Here is a 21,085-nt window from a genome sequence, read left to right as displayed (position 1 = left end):
ACCATCCTATTGAATAGCCTACCCCATTCCGAAAGGCAAGTACTTCCTCGATTACTCTGTGTCCTACCACTTAATTTTGCATTTCCTTGCCCTGCAAGCACTCCTGAAATGCATTTCAGAGGACATGTACCTTTAAGCCTGCAGCACCATTCAATATGATGATTGATGGTCCAGCTGTGATCTCAGCTCCAGCTTCACATTTACACCTCTGCTCCCTGAATTCCCTTGTCCATCAAAAATCTAAATCAAGCCTTGAATAAGTTTGAACTTAGTTGTCCACAACCATCGAGAGAAGGCAATTCCACACTCAAAATGAAATTTAGAAAAAAAGCCCTTTTAAAAGAGAGACAGACCGAGAATATCCCTTATTTTCAGTCTCCTCCCACAAGGGGAACCATAGTCACCTCCCCCCCCCACCCCCAGTTTCTACCGTATCCAATCCCAAGTTCCTACATGCTTTAATAAATGACTTTACACTTCTCTGGTTTGAATTCCATTAGCCATCTTTCAGTCACCTGATCATCCATTGATACCATCATGCAATTAATTTAAGCTGATGCTTCAAAGTCACACTGAGGAAGTGATGCAAGTGTTGTAGCTTGGATGGAATATTAAACTAAGATTCTGCTTGCTTTCTGAAGCCCACCATTCGAAAGAAGTCAATTCATTCTTGTGCCCAGGACCAACATTAATGCTTCAGCTACTATAATTAACAAATATTTATTTACGTTATTGCAGTTTATGGAATCTTCCTCTACAAATTTGCTGTAGTTTCTTACATTACAATGTCAACTGATTTGATTTCCTTACCTGGGAAGTCCAAAAGGTTGTACAGTGGATTATATAAATACAACTGTTTCATTTTAAATTCAAGAGTTGGAAAAGTACATGGTTAACCATTTGAGATGCAATATAATTAGCTTAAATCATTTAATTATATTTTTCCAAACATTGTCTAGTTTCATTGAAGGAATAGGGACAGATAGCATGAAGATTAATCCTATTCTAACGAGAACAACGCTAAGGCTGTGTGAATTACTTTTGAGAGATCGAGGTGCAATGCAAAATGGACCAAACCCGAGGACCTGAATGGCCTACTCTTCCCAAATGACAAGATGCAGTTGTAACATTAAGACATGGACAGGGGTGATATGGGTTCAATCCTATCATGGAAGTGAATTACAATACAGGCCAACATTCCTGTGAAGGAATGCAAGCACGTTACATGGTCAGATAAGTTCTTTCAAGTGCGCCATTAATTAAGGCTGCACTTGGATATTTTTCTTCATTCCTTAAATGCTTTGCTGTTTTTAGTGTCCATTCCTAATGCCCTTCAGAAGGTGGTGGTCAGCTGCCTTTTGAATCACTGCAGTCCACTTGGTGCTGGCAGATCAACAAAGCTATTAAGTGGGGGGGGGGGGGGGGGGGGGGGGAGAGAAGGTCCAAGATGCGGCCTCAGCAATAGTCAAGGGATGGCAAGATAGTTTCAAGTCAGAACTGAGAAGAGCTTGGAAAGGAAATTGGAGGTGCTGCTGACCACATGTATCTGTTGCACTTAATCTTGTAGGTGGTAGAAGTTGTAGATTTAGGAGATGTGTCTCAGGAGACTTTATGAATTTCTGCCCCTCCCCCCTACCTTTTATCTTAGCCAGCTGGACACACTTTCCTCATTCCTGAAGGGCTCATGCCCGAAACGTCGATTCTCCTGCTCCTTGGATGCTGCCTGACCTGCTGCGCTTTTCCAGCAACACATTTTCAGCTGTAACCAAAAGATACTCCCAGAAATGAAAATTTATTCTTTTATCAGTTTGAGATTGACTGAAGCTTTTGGTCACGTTAAGAGAGGCAGTCCAGTAACCCATAACTAAGAAGTATCAATTACATTTCAGAAATTGTAACGGTTACCACCAATAATGGTTTACTACCGTTAATATAGTAACTACACAAGTCACTAGAATTCAATTTTGTTCAAATTAATGAAAGGCACGTCTACCAAATAGGAAAAAAACTAGTTCATTTTGTTTTTAAAATAGTTGAGAATGGGAACATCATTTCAGCACAAAATTAAATACCCAAAGTGATAGCAAAGAAAGGTTGCCCTACCATGAATACAGAAACATCTCCTTAAACAAATGCAATCATAAAATCATTACACTTGAAGCTGTAGTTAAACAATTCAATTTAACATTCAGAAAATTTCAAACAATTTCACTTCTGTCAAGAATGAAGATTGCAGGTGTGACGATTCAGACAATCCAACTTTAACAGGTTTCATATGCAACTTTACTGATAAAGTTAATTGGATAAATCAATCTGGGAAGTGCATTCTTTAACATCATTTTTTTTTTAAACATAATAGTATGAGATTTCATCCTCTGAATTACTCTTAAGTGCTGCCAGAGAAAAAACCTGCAAGTACAAAACGAACACAGCACAGTGCTAAGAAACTGGGACAGAGTTATGATAGTAATATGGAAGATGTAAATATAAGACTGCTACAAGAGTAAATTGTAACCCATTTCACACCCTCCAGATTGGAAGAGAAAATTAGTGGGATGTAAACAGATCACAACTTTAGTCCCCCACAGCTCATCTACCCATTTTAAACCTAATCTTCCATCAACTCCTATGATGCCCATGATAGTAGAATGCTGATACCAAAAGGATTTATGTTCAGTTCCCACTCAATGACAAGTTAGCAAGGCAGTAAAGTTAACTAAGATTCCTACTCAAGACCATTGTCCAGAGCTGGCCACCATCAGCCCAGGGAAGCTCGTGTGGAATAAGGGTTGCAGTGCACTTCTAGCAGTGGCTGAAGCTGAAATGCCTTCCAATATTCATTCATATATGAATAATGGACACTCAGAGCCCAAGACTGGGAGGCCATCTTCCAGCCAGAAAGAGTGGGTTGCACCATTTCCTTTCATATATGCAATTTTGCAACTCTTTAGATAGAAAAGATATTATTGACCACGAATTAGTTTGCACAGCAATTTTAAAATGTTTTATTCTCAGAAACAAATCAAATATCACACAACGCATGATTAAATAGAATAGTTGCATCTTGTGCTCTCTGACGCTATACATATTCAGCTTTGCATTATTCAATTGCTTGTACTTATAAATTTACAAGAATAAAACAGAAAAGTTCAGATTTGTTAAGAGAATTATACAATCATAAGAGTTATAGGAGCATTCACGGAGCAAAAAGTATTTATTTCCTTAAACCAGAAGCTTGATTTTTCCTTCCCCCACTATGGGAAGCAGGGTTCAGCGCCGTGGACATGGATTAAGAAATCGAAAACAAGGTAGTGCTATACAGTCAGGTTGCCAGAGTCAGGATAGTTTACAAGGCAAGGACCTGGAACTTCGCTGCTGTGTCTGAAACAAAATGAAAAAGTCAGCATCCATGAGCACAAGGGGCATGGAGGATTAGTATGCTGGTAAATGTACTGGCCCATTTGTCTGTGAAGACCTGTTATCAAATCCAGAAAGCATATAACAGGAATGCCTAATCCCTGGCCCCACATGTCAAATATTTCTAATTAGCTCAGGTTTCCTACTGAATACAATAGTTTGCAACATTTCTCAACTGAGCTCAAACCATTGGACTTGGCTCATTTTTATTGATGACTTACCTTTTGGTAATTGCAAATAAATTATTTGGCCTAAACTTCTCCAACTCAGGCAGTTAATTTTCCAATACTGGTTTCCTAACTGTCTCTTGGCTATCAAGTCATATAGACCAAGACATAGCAAGGTTACTAAGCTAGAGAAACAGTACAGGGGAATTAACTGTCTTTCACAGAGCCAATGGGATCTTTTGTTCAACTCAACTGAAATGAGGCAAGTAGTTTAACATCTCAACTGAGGATGGAACCTCCAAGAGTGCAGCAGTCCCTCAATTGGCATTGGCCTACATTCTGTATTCAAGTCACTAGTGGGACTTGAACCTATGAACTCTGTCTCAGGAGTGCACGTCGGCCACTGAGCAACAGCTATTTTCTTTTATTTAAAAATAGCTCTAGCTAAGACCAGTACGGCAACATCATGTCACCAGTTACCTGTAGACATGTGAAAAACCAAGAAATATCAGCATGATGGGTACACTCGTTCAATCGAGATTTTTGATAAAGAATCCTCTTTAGAAACAAAAATAATGGGGGAGTTTGAGTAGGGTGGACTGTTACTGTTGTTCCATTGCTCTCAATACTGCACTGGTTTCAGAGAGACAGACACAGAGAGAGAGAGGGGGGACATTTTGAATATTGAAGTGGGGCATTCTGCAAAAGAAATGTCAATGGAACGCTAGGCGCTCTGATAAACTCCGTCTCGAAGAGCTCTCAATCCCCATAATATATGGAGAATGAGAGAAGAATTGAAAGTTAAAATTTGCCTGCTCCTGAAGTCATCTGAAATTCAAACTAGTCTCCTTGATTTTATTAATTTAACGCTTCAGTGAATTTCATTGATGTCAGAGAGTTATCAGACGCAGTTGACAGGCAGCTGGGGCAGCTTAGCAGGAAATCCTTTCATGCTTTACACACACAAAAAGAAAGAGCCTTCATATTTTGCCCCCCTTCCATCAGTGTTTTTTAAATGTGGCCCGAGTCTCAATCAGAGCCTTTTAAAAAGTAATTAACTTCAAGATTTGTTTCGGATTATTTTTGTTCAAACCGTGGTTACCAATTACATAATAGGAGAATTGGGTAGGAATTAAGAGTCCAATTGTGGCAGTGGCCTGATCCAGTCATTAAGGCAACCAATTGAGTGTTTTAGTGATACTGCCCACATAACCTTATAAATTTAGCAGCTACAAATGCTCCGTAATTCAAAATCAGTTCTCCCAATTACATAGTGCCTATGATTTTAATTTGAAAGAATAGAAAAACTACTAAATTACTTTTAAAAATGAAAGTGGCCTAAAAGAAAAAAATCTGTTCATTGCAACAACAATAATGGAGGACATTAGTATCATTTCGGTTAAGAGACATCTGCAAAGTTACCACATATTCCTTCAGCTCGAAATTACCTGCTGTTGTTGCCTGTGGAATTCTTCTTCACTGGCTGCAATAGCCCGCGCCAGGGCCAAGTCTTCCTGCTCCGCCTGGCTAATCATAGGACAGGAAAGATTGGGGGAGAAAATGTATATTAAACCACTTTTAAATGAAAAATGAAACATTGCAATTAAAGCCAACAATTGATCAGATCCCAACCAAATATTGAATGTAACACTCATCTCTTGATATCGGCCAGAACATAAGCAACTTACAAAGAATTTATTGCATAGAAACAGACTTTTTCGTCCAAATGATCATCTGGGTGTTTAAGCTGCACATGTTTGCTACTAGAAGTCTTTGTCCTAGTTACCTTGAAATATCTGAATTCAAGTGGCTGCAGAATCGCTGAAAATCATAAGCAGCCAAAGCAAGGTGGCTTCAGGCTTATCTTTGTTAGAGCCTGCTCCAGCTGAGGGAATAAAGCATCGCTGGATACAGTCGCCATTAAAGCAGTCAGCTGGAGATACACAGCTAGGGCACAAGGTCAAAAAGACTCGGGGCCAGATTTTCCAAGGAGTGGTAATCTCACCGCACTCATATTAACATAATGAATGCTCCGCATTTCTGACAGAGGCTCTAATTAAGGTTCCTTTGGAAATATTCTGACAGGTCCTACACAGCAGAGAACATATAGGGGAAAGCAAACTACACCCTCTTTCTCAAAGCAAACAGCTGTCATACTCTAATACTTAAAGGCTTAGCATCCCAGGCACTTTGACAGCTTTTGTGATTCGAGGAGTACATAAAGCAATGAGAGGTTAGGGTGCCAGGTATAAGGTGGCAAGGGGCCAGGCAAGTGATGGAGTGTTTAAGCTTGGTCAGATTGGGTGGGAGATAATGAGTCCTGGAGGTGTCAGAATCCAGCAGTGGGGAGAAGGATCCCCAAATGCAACACCTAACTAAGTTTCAGAAACAATTATTGGCAATAGAAGCATCTGGGTCTAGATTTCCTTGGAGGAGTTCAATTGAAAATACAAAACCAGGGAATGAGATTCTCTCCTTTCTGGGCCCAACTACTCATCTGGATATTCCAAAGAAGTTACACTCTGGCCTTTCAGGATGCAATGTACTGGGTTCCTATACTGACTGACTTCCATTTAACACAGGCATAGAGTTTAATTTCTTTACAATGTCAACCAAGAATATCAGCCACTGGTTGAAACAGCTGCTTACTCTTTGTTTGAATGCTACCCTGTGTCTATTCCACAAATTACAAGCTCTCAGCTTTGATCATGGTTGACAAAATTACCTTTCATCGACTTTATGTCAAAATCCACAGTCCTCCACTGCATTCTGTTTGAGGTATGTTTGAACACGCTGCAGCATATGCTGGGACCCAGATTCAAAACTATATACCCAAGCTTTTGGCTTCAAATGCATGAGACACTAAAAACTATAGGGTACAACTGCTCCATTAAAACCAGAAGCTCTTGCCTTTTGTATCGGTAATATGCTGCTCAATATCCATAATTTGCAACTCTGGTTTCCCATCTTAAAAGTAAGGAGATGGAAGTAGTTGATCTGTACCATATTGTCAATCCACGAATAAAGGCTAAGACACACATGAAATCGTATATCTATAAAATGATTGCGGATAGAGGCACACACAGTAAGGAATATTACAGCATCACAAGCTGGACCTAACACTGCTGCATCTTTGTTCTTTTGCTGACTTTAATTCCAGTTGTTGCAACTTGTCATGGCATTTCAGTTTCCTGCAAATTTCTCTCTGCATCCATTGATGCTGTACATGCTAAATGTTGCTGTTTAACTTGTCTGACGCATGTTTTCACAGCTGCAACCCAGCTGAGTGCTCTCACTGACAAAGGACAGTGACCTTGAAGATTGAAGCTGCAGCTTTACAATGAATACGAACACCAGGGCTCCTCTGGAAGCTCTAGATCCCAACTGTAGGGCACCCTGGCAGCTCCAGACACCAACTACAGGGCCTCTCTGACAGCTTCATTTTGAGTGGAGTATTCATGTTAAACTAAGTTGTCAGACCAAGATGATCTTGAGTTAGGTTAGAGTGCCAATTCAGCTCAGTAAGACAGCGATCAGAGTGGGGTGTTACACCCGCAACGTTGACTTCTCCACCTCCTGATGCTGCCTGGCTTACTGTGTTCTCCCAGCCTCCTGCCTGTCTACCTTGGATTCCAGCATCTGCAGTTTATTTGTCGCTAAGCAGTGCCTCTAGGTCAACAAGTTAGGCACAAGCAGCTATCTATAACAAGCATAAAGCTAGTGCTTCCAAAAAAACCTATTGGACTATAACCTGGTATTGTGTGAATTTAAACTTTGTATACACCCCAGTCCAACACCGGCGTCTCCACATTATAATAAGCATGACACTGAAAATCTTTTTCGAAAACATATCGCTTTATTCCAAATGTGCTTGAAGGGCCAGGGCCACATTTAGCTGTTATGCTCCCATAGACCAAAAGCCTCAAACTCCATCGAAGTGAACATAGGTAAATGCTGTGTGCCCTGAAGAAATCACCAGTAGAACCACAGCATAGACCTTTATGAAAAAGATGAAACTGAGAAACAGAACTTGATAGCCAAGTGAATAAGCCTAGACCAAAACTTTCTATGGCTCTCGTTCAATTAAAATTCCCAATAGGTAGGCAGATATAGATCTCCAAAAGCTCCCAGAGCTTTGGGTTTTACCTGGGAGGTGCATTCCTGGAAGATTCAGCCAGTGATCTCTCCAAAGCTCTTTGCAGGGCTTGCTCTTCACTCTATAAAATAAAACTTCACTCACAATAACACTGGTTTACTTTATGTCTGTAAATCAGATTTAGTGCATGGTATTCCGTGTAACTTCTACAGCTACATCATAATTAGAGGGTGAATCAGAACTGAATTTCTTTATAAAGCCAAGTCCTTAAGGAAGTCTGCATTTACTGCTAGAGTTTTCAAAGCAATGTGAATTATAAAACTTCTTACAAGTCAACTTCATTATTTTCCCAATTTACTTGTACTGTGGGGCTGATCTATTGACTATTAAACTGTGCACATTATATGCATGCAGTTAGCACAAGTTTTGCAATCTGGCTCTGAACTCCATTGATGCCTGGGAAAAATTAAGGAAGGCCAGTGACGATGAAAGCACAACGCTGGGCTGTACAAATGGACTGAGGTCTGTCTGTCCACAGCCAGACTTGTGGCAGCAATACATTCCCATAGCTGCAAACTATACAGCTGATGATTGCTACTGCTTGGAGTTGCTTTGTTTTTATTATTCATTCATCACTGAGGGCATCACTGACCAGAACAGCATTTATTATCTAACCCTAACTGTGCAGAGAGCAGTTAAGAATCAACCACATTGCCATGGGTCTGGAATTCACATGTAGGCCAGACCAGTTAAGGATGGCAGTTTCCTTCCCAAAAAGGACACTACTGAACCAGATGGTTTTTCTGACAATCGACAATTCGGCAAGAAACCCCTGCCATGCAAATATATCTAACGACAGTTAATTTGCTTCCTGAGACCACAAAAAAAGGCACTCTTGCAAACAGATCTCGCTATGTAAATTAAGTTGGACACTGCTAGGTCTATGGGAGTTACAAGCATCTATTGCACACGTGTACTTCCTCATATCAGATTTTAACACTACCTGTGACATAACTGTTTATGCCTTTTCAGTGTTCTCATATAAAGTAGGCTTGGCGCCATATTAATTCATAAGGAACTTCATACACCCATAAAATGGCCACACACTTATGTAACGAAGAAGCCATTTATTCATATGCAGCTGTTATTTTGAGTGTAAAATGTGAAGGGTGTGTAGCAGTTCATTTTGGATACCATATACTAATGGACTCATTTTCATAATGCCCTTCGCTAGCCAAACCAAACAGCCAGGTTACTGAATGACTATGCAGAAAACAATACCAGGTCATTCCTGCTCCAGGTGGAAACAGTTCAGCCCATTTTCAGGCCATGAGCTCTGTCATCTTCAAAGAGGCCCACAAGATTAAGAGAGCCGAGAAGTTGAAGTTCCACCTAATATTAAATTCAAACCCATTGCAATTTCACCCAGCACTAACAAGTGTGCCAAAGATCAGGAATAAAATGGAAACATAGATCAACATCTTAAGATGGAACAGAAGGGAAGGTTTTGGTAATGTTAGCACAAGTCAAGAAAGAGACTTGTGGCTTTTTTTGACACATTACTGACACTGGCTCTTTTAAAACTCCATCTCTACTGATAAAGTATGCCATATATTTTTAATTATATACGTACTGTTGATTCAGGTTGCATGTACATTTCCTACCTGAGAATCGTGCTTTTCTCAGGAGCTACAAGGAAATGTCATGGTGCCAGTGATGCCGTTCAATAAAATTCAGATGTTTCTGAATACCCTGTCAGTTAGTTACCACCAATTTTCTCTTGACACAACAGTTATTCAAAAAACGTTTACCTAGTCAGGACACCACCATAACACAAACTCCTGCCCTCATTTTAGAAGGGTTATCACACATTGCTTCAGACTTACCAATCCCCCTTGCAAGGATGCAGATTGAGGGACAGGTCTCTGTGATGATCTTGGTGGGTTACTGTAATTAAAACAAAAACAAATATCAGTCAATTTCTCATCTCAAAGGCAACTGGTTTCCCAAAGTGACATCTACTAACTTCAGGCACAACCTAGTGTCGCTCCTGGCACTATGTCTACTGCAGGACTAAATCAGACCGTTCTGGAAAGTCCCAAGCTTGATCTGTGATGAATGGCTGATGTAAGCTAGGATTATAGCAATACGTCTATAAATATTCTTCAATATTCCTTAACTGGGAAAGGGTGAAATATAGGGTACAGTACTACAAGACAAAAGTAGCCTATTAATCACATGCAAATATTTGAACTCTACATGATTTTGAACAAAATATCCTATGACCCAGCAACCACGTTCAATACAGAATTCTCTGAACAATAGGGGTTGGATTTGAAGAGATAGTGGGAGAATCTATTGATTATCATTCCCTTTATGTGAAGGAAGATGGGAATAATTGTGAAGAGAAGCTATTCCAGAATACTGGAAACATCATTTAAAAGCCAAATAAATGACAATATTTGGTTAAGCCCATTAGTTACTTATCTACCAGAACATGGCGATTTGAGGAATGAGAAGCACATATTACTACCAGTGTTTGTTCCTCAATATTTTGTGAATAAACTTAAAATGTAAAAAAAAACTGTATTTAAAAAGTGCTTTGCATAACCAACTGACATCTCAAAATATTTTACAGCTATTAAATACTTATTTTTGAAGTATAGTCACTTTTAAAGTAGAAAAAGTGGCAATGGCAAAATTGATAATAACCTGATTAACTTTAATGTTGATTGAGAGATAAATATTGACCAGGGCACCAGGAATAATTTCAATGCTCTTCGTCAAAGTAGTGACATAGGACACTCAGATGTGTCTGAATAGCATACAGTTTAACGTGTCATCTGAAACACAGCACCTCCAAATGTGCATGCCACCCCCACCTCCCCAGAACTTTATTGGAGTGTTAGCCCAGATCTGCGCATTCAAGCCTTGGAGTTGGACTTGAACTTGGTACCTTGTAACTCAGAAGTAAGAGCAAAGATCTTTGAAGATGACTGTGAGCATGGCCTAAACAAAAAGAGGCTGAACTGTTTCCACCTGGAACAGCAAGGACCCAGAATTGCTTTCTGGTCATTCAGTAGCCATAGGAATATAGTAAAACGTTCAATTACAATTTATAAGAGGATTCACAAAATTTCATAGTGATATTAGGATACCTTGGTCAAAGTAGTTTTAGAAAGAATCATAAAAGGAAAAGAAAGGGATTCAGATGTAGTCCCAAAATTTAGAACCCATGTGATAAAAGTCAAATCTGTCTATGCTGGAGTGGTTAAAATTGGGCAACAGAAGGAGCCGGATGAGCAGCACAAATCCTACAGCTGGAGGACGTTATTGATGCATAAATGAATCACATCTCTCTCTTAGGTTTTGTTTATGCTATCACATTCAAAGTATTTATCAAAATGAAGTGACGGTTCCTAAATACATCCAGATCATTTGTGGTCTGTTATCAGATAATTATGAAAAGACATTCAAGGCCCACGAGCATAATGCTGGAGTTCTCTCAGCCAGGTAATGGGGGAACTGCAAACAGCAAGTGCAACAAAAGATGGTCATTCAGGCTTCAACCCCTCTTTCCATAGAGAAGGGAAAATAATCGGCTCACTTACAAAACTCTTCCTTTACATGCAAGTGGGTAACTGCTGAGGTCATGCCTTTTAGTAACACTTGCACAAACAAACGTTTCCTCCAGATGTGAACCAGAACAGGAGTTGGTCATTCAATCCCTTAAACCTGCTCTGCTATTCAAATTCATTATGGCTGATCTGTATCCAACCTGGTTCCATGTCTTGTTCTACATTCACAACTAAAAAGTCATCAACCTCAGTCAATTCAGTGTGTGGTCTATTGACTGTACCTGTTATAACGTGAATGCACAGATGCATTAAGTCCATTTGGCCGACTGCTAGATGCCTCTTTGCTTGTTGATGGCATTGCATTGGATTTCGAAGTCCCCTGAGCTCTCAGAATTGCAGCATTACTTTAAAAACAAAAAAGTTAAATTATTGTTATTGCTTTAAGAGCCATGTTGCTTTAAGACCTGGTCACATGCAGTCTGGCAGAAGCTAGAAACCAGACACAACCAGTTATCTGTTACATAAACCTCTATGAAAGTTTCAAGTAAATTGAATCTATGCTACTTATCCTGTTGCCTACCCATAGCACAAATGTACAGGGTGATCAGTATACTTTCTCTTACAGAGCAAGCCAGTGATCCATATTGAAAGCCACTGAAAAAGGCCTCAGACAGAGTTGAAGCAGCGCTGAAGTTACATTTACATCAGGACCCAGACAAACCAAACATCACGACAAACTGACACTGCTTCATTTAAGAGCCTGTTGGCTGCAACTGAATTTAAGCAAAAGAAAATAATCATTGGTGTGGCCTTGCTGAATCTCCACACAAGGTAACCTTACTGCAGCAAGATTGCTATAACTCCTCCAGGTATCAATAGCATTTGCAAAGACAGGAATCTGAAAAAGGACTACCAAATTCCCTAGTATGAGCTGGAAAGCCCACAAATGTCCGATTCAAATCGGCTCTTTAAACAATGGATGGAACTATGTTTTTCAGATTTAGCAATTACAGAACTAGGTAATGCAGCCAACTTTAGGGACAAACAATGATCCATAAATAAATGCACTATGGAAAGGTATCACAGAAAGATGGCTTGACACGATTTTGGCCATAGAGATGAACTAGGTATCTCAAGAGGCAAAAATTTTTAAAGGGAAAGCAGAGCATGTACTCAAAAGTACTTGGACAGAAGAAATTGACAACAGCTACCTTAGGGACAACAGCATGGCATACCATGCATTGGGCAGGGATTAACAACGGCAGAGAAGACAGCAAGGATATGAGAGTCATGCCAAAGTCACCAACCACAGCAACACAAAGAACCTTGTCCCCCTCATGAGATTCCATTACTCCGTTGGCCCACAATCACTACAGTAAATACAATATATGGCGATGGCTTTTCATTCTAACTACTGACTACTTTACCTCTACAACAGACAACTAAAGTTTCAAGCTGTCTATGACAGACACAATGAGTATGACAGTCAATTGTTGATATAGCTGAAGAGATGACGTGTGAAAATAGGCTACAGTATACAGGCAGATCTTTCAAGAACGTGTGTATCAAATGGGACATAAACCATGGACAGCTTCACATTATCCTAGATCAAATCGTTTGCATTGATAATGCAATCAGAACGTTTAGGGCGACAAAACAAGATTTTTTGGATTGTTCAGTAATACCCAAGAGCCACGCCTGTCAATTGATGCTCCCTTTAAGTTGCACGCACACGCATGCATGCAGCTGCTCCAACGTGTTGCAATGGGTAGTTCCAAAAATTGGTGCCACACGAGGACCGAGAAGGCCCATGCAGCCAGTAAGAGTGTGAGTGGAAACACTACTCTCAATGCAAACTTAGCATCACCAATTTAAGTCAAGTTTAGGAGGCAAGCTAGGATAACCTTGCTGAGCCATCACCTGTTGAATTTCTGAGAGATACAGGACAATCTTCTTGAAAAACAAGGGTGCATGAAAATGATGCATGGCTGACATTCAGGTATGGAACAGCCTAATCTTCGTGTAGAATAGATGGTCAGATTCATAGATTCCACACAGAGAACCTAGTTACCCACAGAGGTACGAAAAGCGTGCAGTGAACCTAGATCCTATGAAGTCTCAAGACTGAAGGAGCAACTTTGAGCAACAGAACTCAACTTGAGGAGTTGCACAACATTCCAAATGTGCAAAAACCCAAAAGTAAGTTTGAATTATCGGGTGTGAAAGACCATCACAACAATCAACATGTTAACATGCAAGACTCCAACACATCCACAAGTTGAGAACACCCAACTGTAAAATCTAGACCTCTGCAAATGATACCATCACAAGATCAGGAAGGACTGTCAAACTACATATACTTACAAAGACATCTAGACTCAAATTTTTCAAGGATTGTTTATTTGTTAATAGCTTTAAAACTGCACTCTCTGCACACATTTAGTGTATGCAATTTTATAAAAAAGTGGGATATTGTGTTATTGCTTCAAGAGCTGTATTGATTTGGCACAGTTATAGGGTCTCTCTATCTCTGGGTCAGAAAGTCTGCACTCTCATGTCCCAGAGGTGGGTCATGACATATCTGAAGAGGTTGATTAAAAATATATTTTAATTTTTTTTTAATGATTTGTATAATGAGACAAGGACCAGGATTAAACCACCACGTCATGTACAGTTCAACAGAAGCGACCTGGAGTCCTGGAGCACACATACTATCTAACTGCAAATCAGTTTGAGCTATAAAGTAAGTCCACATCAGAGTTTTCAATTAAACTGCACCCAAGCTCGTTAATCTGTGAGATTTACTAAAAACAAGAAAAAGAAAAATAACAGTCAAAATAGCATTTACACAATAAAATTTCAGTTGTCACAATTGCTGCTTTAGTTTCAACGAGGACTCTTGGTAGGAGTCGGGATATAGGTGCCACATTGCACAAAATATGAATGCCATTGCTTTTTTGGTGTAGTCAGTCACTGTAGATGGAGAGATACATTTCACAATAAAATTGCAGACTGAATTATGTAATTCAATGCCAGCAATCTGCAGTCTGACCCCATTTCATAGAAGATATTCACATCACACAAAAAGGTTTCAGCTCTTAAAGAAACAGATCTTCCAGCATTACAGCTCGCACTCACCCAGTGTAGAATTTCAGGCTCTCTTGTACTGATTCTTTCTCCCCCTATTTGTCCCCCAATTTTCTTCCTATGTTGTTTGTTATTTAATTAATTACCCAGTACTTTTTGGGAAGCAACAATCAATTTGGCTTTGATTATTTGTGTCAGAATAATGGTTTCTGAAGCAGTCCATGGCATAAGAGAAATGGCAAACACCATTACTTTGGACACTGTACACTGAAATAAAATATTCTTGCTTCAACATAGCTCTGATTCAAATTGATGCACTAATATTATGTACACACTAACCTGCAACAGATTAGCCAAAGGAAAAGCTATTAAAAAAATTTAACCTTAAGCTACTGAGCTAAATGACAAAATAAGTACTTACTAATTAGATACTGCTGAGTTTCTGGATTAACTGAACGACTGCTAGAGAGTCATGTCATTTCTGAAGGTGGAGCCCATTAAAGCTGCTGCCAATTGAATTCGATAGAACTACATCACCCCATAACCTGAGTTACTAGTTGAGTCCAGAAAGAAAGCAAAGGCTCTGAATGAGAGATTCAAACAAACCTGGAATTGTTGTGCAGTACAGCTAAAAAATAATATTGTACTTTAAAGAGATATGGGTGTACTGCCAGCAGAAACAATTGCAACCCTAACCACATATCTCTGAGCAACAATCAAGTAATTATTAACAGCAGATCTTAACGACAAAAAGTGTCAAGGAATAGGGGCAATAAGCAAATTCACCCTCAAAAATACACAAGAATTAATGATTGTATGACAGAGGAGAGAAACTTCACCCAAGTTCTTGAGATACACCGAGCTGCTTCAATTTCAGACTCTTTTCTCCAATGGTTGTTGTCTCAGCTCTTCCAATCACAGGTTTGCTCTCTACCACTCCTGCTGCACTCCAAGAGATAGAATCAATTAGAGAAGCAAAGGCCAGATAGAGGGAACTTGCAATTGGGAGAGTTAGAATCGTTATTCTAGGTGGTCCCACCGTCTCTAACATGTTGAGCACACCCTAAAACAACCAAGATAAGGGACAGCAGGATGGCAAAAAGCAACAAAAGGCCTCACTCAACAACATTCATCCACGCTCAGCAACTGCAGTGCTTGAGTTGGGTCAGGCTTCTGGCTAAAGTCAAGGGGATGGACAGTACAGAATCATGAATGTCAGTGAAGAAAGTGAAATAGCAGAAGCATCAGAAATAGATGGAGAAACAGCAGGACCTTCACCTGAATCAACTCTACTGCCTGGTGTTCTCATTCTTTAAACAACAGCAAAACTTTGATGATTAGATTAGTTTAGATTAGATTCCCTACAGTGTGGAAATAGGACCTTCGGCCCAACAAGTCCACACCGACTGTCCGAAGAATATCCCACCCAGACCCGTTTCCCTCTGACTAATTCACCCAACACTATGGGCAATTTAGCTTGGCCAATTCACTTGATCTGTACATCTTTGGGAGGAAACCGGAGCACCGAGAGGAAACCCACGCAGACACGGGGAGAATGTGTAAACTCCACACAGACAGTTGCCCAAGACTGGAATCGAACCTGGGTCCCTGGCACTGTGAGCCAGCGGTGCTAACCATGGAGCCACCATGCTCTGCACAGACATTCTCAAGAGGACAACTAATTTTGATTTTCTGCACAACACATAGCAGGAATATTGCCACAGTCAGAAATATGGCTGCTTGGAAGATTTACTGCATCAAGCCGAAGGAAATTATGAGTGGTTCAAGCAATAGACAATCTCAAGGAAGGTGTCATGATTCGGAGATGCCGGTGTTGGACTGGGGTGTACAAAGTTAAAAATCACACAACACCAGGTTATAGTTCAACAGGTTTAATTGGAAGCACACTAGCTTTCGGAGCGACGCTCCTTCACTGTTGGACTATAACCTGGTGTTGTGTCAAGGAAGGTGTGGGTGCTTGGTGAATTAATGATGGTGCTACTGGCTGCAATGCTGCTAGTCAAATTTTGCCTAAGTTTTTATTTTTATATTTTACTTAAATTGAATGCACAATGATACTAAAGCTTTAAGAGATGTATTTTAACCTTTTTTTTATTTGAAGAGACGTTTTAAGGTAAAGGTGCTGAGCTGTTTATTGAAATCTCTTAAATTAAACAGCACGTGAGGCCTTTTTTTTAAAATTGGAATAATAGAAGTTGCCTGAATGGATGGGGTCAAGCTCCCCAGAACCGGGAATTTTAGTTTTAGGTTTTTACTAAAAGTTGTTGCTGGGGTCTTGAAGCTAGGTGGAAGCTGCAGTACATCTCTCCCTTCCACTCAAGTTTTATATTGATATCTTTCTTCCTGGACTAGAGGTCTACTTGTGAGACAATTTATTTTCCTAAATTTGCCTTTGTCCAGGTTGTGTTTATGGGGTGTTACTATATTGGAATAGTTACTGTTTAGTAGTAAAATAACCAATTTCCAATAAGTTACGCCAATTTCTTCTATCTTTTCTTCATTTATACACTATAATTAAAATAAACGTGTTTAGCTGGTAGTTTGACGAATCTAATTGCTTCTGGAATGCAACGTCTGATACTTATCTTTAAACTAAGAAAAAGTTAAGGTCTGGGTTATTTTCTTGAAATATTATGAAGAGGCTTGGTCTGGTCCATAACAAGTGTGAAGCTTATGTAAATTCAGCTTCTGGTATGAACAAGACGGCCTTAATAAATTATTAATATGTTTGAAAAATTGAATAAAATCAGGGAAAGCCTTGTGGACCATAGTGAAAGAGTAAGGGGGAAACAGACTAAATTTGGTAGCTCTTTCTCAAAGGGCTGGCACAGGTATGATGGACCAAATTGTCGTCTCCTTCACTGTAGCATTCCATGATTTTCAACTGTTAGCATATTGTTATGACACAGGGTAAACGCTGCTGCTTAATTTAAAACCAGCAACACAGAAAAGACTTATCCCATGCAGCAATTTGTAAAAATTCGAGTGGCCAGGAACTATGTAGAGTAAAAATTAACAACTTTATTTCTTAAAGTATAACAGAGAATACATAGCTAACTACGTATAAGTCTTTACTCTAACCTTTTACCTTCCCTTCTATAATACTAATCTGATAAAACTCCCAATTAAAATTTACAAAACAACACTTCTTATCTCAAAACCAGGCAGCTGTTGTTTCTTGTCTTCTGATCTTCTTGTGTCTTCTTTTCTCCTTGTTAGGAATTTCTGTGTCACAGGTTACTGATCGAAAAGGTACATTTAAGAGATCTTTTTTAAGCAGTCTGTTACATGATAGTACTTGGCAGTTCTCCTCTCAACTGTTCAATTTCCCCCCAGTCTTATACCCCAGAGCATCGGATTCTGTCATTGGCTCTTAAGATTGTCAATATACTCAATTCAAACTTGATTGGAAATTGGTATTTTTTTCGGGATATAATTTAAACTGATTGGCCAAATTCAAATTTGTTTTTGTCTCCAGGCAATGAACTAATCGAGTTGTTCGACCCAGCGTTACATACATTGTAGCCTTATTGAGAACACTTGGTGCTGTGTCCAGTAGTTCTGCTGCATTTAACTCTTAAAAGTACACCCTAATTTTCATAACTCCTCCCTCAAGAAAAAAAATGAACCATCATAATGAAAAGATGGCTTTTTTTTCCCCAACCTTTTAAACACATTACCCTAACATACTGATAACTTTCATGTAAGTTCATCTTAATTTCTTTCCATATACCTATATATAAAGGCAAATCTCATCTAAACTCTGTCGGTTAAATCCATGATAACACGTCTGCGATTACATTCCTCTGACCCATAACATGTATGATTTTTAAATTAAAAGTCTGTAACATAAGACTCCAACGAAATAGCCTCATGTTCTTCTCTTTAAAACATTCCAAGAATATAAGCGGATTGTGGTCAGTGCACACAATCACCTCTGACACATTGTTTGCAACGTACACATTAAAATGTTGGAAGGCCAGTAGCAAACTCAACAGTTCCTTTGCGATTGTGGAGTATTTCTTTTGTTGGATGTTGATCTTTTTTGAAAAAGAACCAACTGGTAGTTGAATCACATCCTCATTTTCCTGTAGGAGTACAGCTCCAACTTCAATGTCACTAACATCGATGGCGACTTTAAAAGGTTTTGAAAAGTTTGGTTTAGCTAAAACTGGTTTGGTGGTTAATAACAATTTCAAATGGTCGAATGCTTCCTGGCATGGTTCTGTCCATTGAAACTTTGTTTTTTTTAGATTAGATTAGATTACTTACAGTGTGGAAACAGGCCCTTCGGCCCAACAAGTCCACACCGACCCGCCGAAGCGCAACCCACCCATACCCCTACATTTACCCCTTTACCCTAACACTACGGGCAATTTAACATGGTCAATTCACCTGACCCGCACATCTTTGTGACTGTGGGAGGAAACCGGAGCACCTGGAGGAAACCCACGCAGACACGGGGAGAATGTGCAAACTCCACACAGTCAGTCGCCTGAGTCGGGAATTGAACCCGGGTCTCTGGCGCTGTGAGGCAGCAGTGCTAACCACTGTGCTACCGTGCCGCCCACTGTGTTCTTCTTCAGCAAGTCGGTAAACGATGCCACGACACTGCTGAAGCTTGGAACAAATTTCCAATAGAATCCACTGAGTCCTAAGAATTGAAGTTGGTCATGGAAATTCCTCGATGGCTTTGTCTTTGCATTCCATGGGGTCAACCGTCCATGACCAATGTTGTGTCCCAAGAACATCACCTCTGTTTTCACAAATTCAGTTTTATTTAAGTTTATCACCAGTTTTGCTTCTCGTAGTCATTCAAAGAGCTCTGTCAACTGCACCATGTGATCTTTCCACTTACTAAAGATAACTACATTGTCCAAATAGACTGCAAAGTTTGTTAACCCAGCCACAACTCTGTTCATGAGTCTTTGGAATGTGGTGGGCACTTTCTTCATTCCAAAGGGCATCACTTTAAACTGATATAGCCCATTTGGAGTTACAAACACAAATGTATTTCGCCGTCTCTGATAAAGGTACCTGTCAGTAACCATGCATTAAGTCCAACTTGCTGATGTAACTAGTTTGACCAACTTTCTCGATACAGTCCTCCAATCTAGAAACTGGATATGAGTCTGATTTTGTAACGGCATTGACCTTCCAATAATCCATGCAGAATCGTTGAGACCATCCGGTTTAGGAACTAAGATGACCAGTGAACTCCACTTGCTCTGGCTTGGTTCAATGATGTTCTTACCAAGCATGGCCTCCACCTCCATGTGGACCTGTCTGGCTTTGACGATTAAGCCGGCAGGGGTGTTGTTTTATTGGAGCAGTATTCCCTATGTCTACTTCTTGTACAGTAGAATTAGTCCTCCCCATCTGATTCTTACATATGTCCTTATACTGTAGTAATAAATCTTTCAACGCCACTCTATGTTCCTGAGACAGATAGCTGACTAATCTATCCCACTCCTCAAGGACTTCATTTTTTAATCTATTTTGAGGCACCTCAAAATCCATATCATCTGGATTTGATTCCTCACTCTGCGGAGCAGTAACTAACACTTGTTTCTGTAGTTCTTTCTCTCTAGTGTAATATGGTTTCAATACGTTGACATGACATACCCGATACCCGTTTATTCTATCTGCCATCTTTACTAAATAGTTCACCAGACTCAACTTTTTCTCAATTTGATTGGGACCATTAAACCTGGCTTTCACTGGTAAGAGTATTTGCACGTTATCCCCTTGGGAAAGTATCAGAGTCTCAGTTTTTATCTGCCACCTGCTTCATTCTACACTGTGCCCTCTTTAGGTGCAATTGAGCTAACTCATCTACTTGATTTAATCTCTCCATCACCTCCAATACATAATTAATTGTGAGATCTCCGACTTTGGTCCTGTCAATTTTTCTTTAATTAATTTCAAAGGGCCTCTCACTTCATGACCGGATATGAACTCAATGGAAGTGAATGGAGTAGATTCATTTGGGACATCTCTAATGGCAAACAATATGAATGGGATACCTTTATCCCAATCATTTGGGTAATCCTGATGTTATGCTCTTATCATCGTCTTCACGGTCTGATGCCACCTTTCTAAAGCTGCCTGAGATTCAGGATGATTCGCAGTGGATTTAAAGTGCTGTACACTTAAGCTGTCCATAACCTCCTTAGAAAGCCTCGCAGTAAAATTTGACTCTTGGTCTGACTGAATCGCTCTGGATAGCCCATACAGTGTGAAGAAAGCTACTGACTAATGGAATTGCCTCCGGAAATCTGGTAGAGACATCCATTATGGTTAACAAGTACTGGTTCCTACTTTTAGTTCTCAGGTGGGGATCTACACAATCAATTATAACCTGCATGAAAGGTTCTTCAAATGTAGGAATTGGCAACAAAGATGCTGGTTTGATTACCACCTATGGTTTACCTACCATTTGGCATGTATGACACATGTGGCAAAAGGTAACCACATCCTTGTGCATTCCAGACCAATAAAAAAGGTTTTTGTACCTTAGCCCGAGTCTTTCATACCCCTAGGTGACCTCCTACATGTAGTTCATATGCTACCCGCTACACTTCCTCTCTATGCTACTGGCAACACAATCTGGTGCACTTCGGTCCATTTCTCCTCTGCACTCACCTGCCATGGTCTCCGTTTCCGTCTGAGGATTCTATCTTTCAGATAATAAACCTCTGGAATATTTTCTGCCTCCT

General features: G+C 39.9%; 1 protein-coding gene across 2 annotated transcripts in view; it reads right to left on the bottom strand.

Moving 5' to 3' along the window:
* Positions 1 to 2,981: 2,981 nt before the first annotated feature.
* zfand2a (zinc finger, AN1-type domain 2A) overlaps positions 2,982 to 21,085 on the bottom strand; it is a 52,019-nt gene continuing 33,915 nt past the window's right edge. For both annotated transcript variants that reach the window (XM_043711851.2, XM_087997720.1), the window contains exons 6-10: positions 11,540 to 11,662; positions 9,567 to 9,627; positions 7,731 to 7,801; positions 5,033 to 5,111; positions 2,982 to 3,381 (exon numbers count right to left, since the gene is read on the bottom strand). In XM_043711851.2, the coding sequence (XP_043567786.2) occupies positions 3,337 to 3,381; positions 5,033 to 5,111; positions 7,731 to 7,801; positions 9,567 to 9,627; positions 11,540 to 11,662 (379 nt within the window). In that variant the 3' untranslated portion in view covers positions 2,982 to 3,336. The remainder of the gene's footprint in view (positions 3,382 to 5,032; positions 5,112 to 7,730; positions 7,802 to 9,566; positions 9,628 to 11,539; positions 11,663 to 21,085) is intronic.

This window comes from Chiloscyllium plagiosum, unplaced genomic scaffold (genome assembly GCF_037043375.1).
Source record: "Chiloscyllium plagiosum isolate Xiang-an unplaced genomic scaffold, Cpla_swu_hap1 HiC_scaffold_20, whole genome shotgun sequence".
NCBI classification, from domain to species: Eukaryota; Metazoa; Chordata; class Chondrichthyes; order Orectolobiformes; family Hemiscylliidae; genus Chiloscyllium; species Chiloscyllium plagiosum.
The sequence above is the reverse complement of the archived record's forward strand: the minus strand, read 5'-3'. Positions and strand labels throughout refer to the sequence as shown.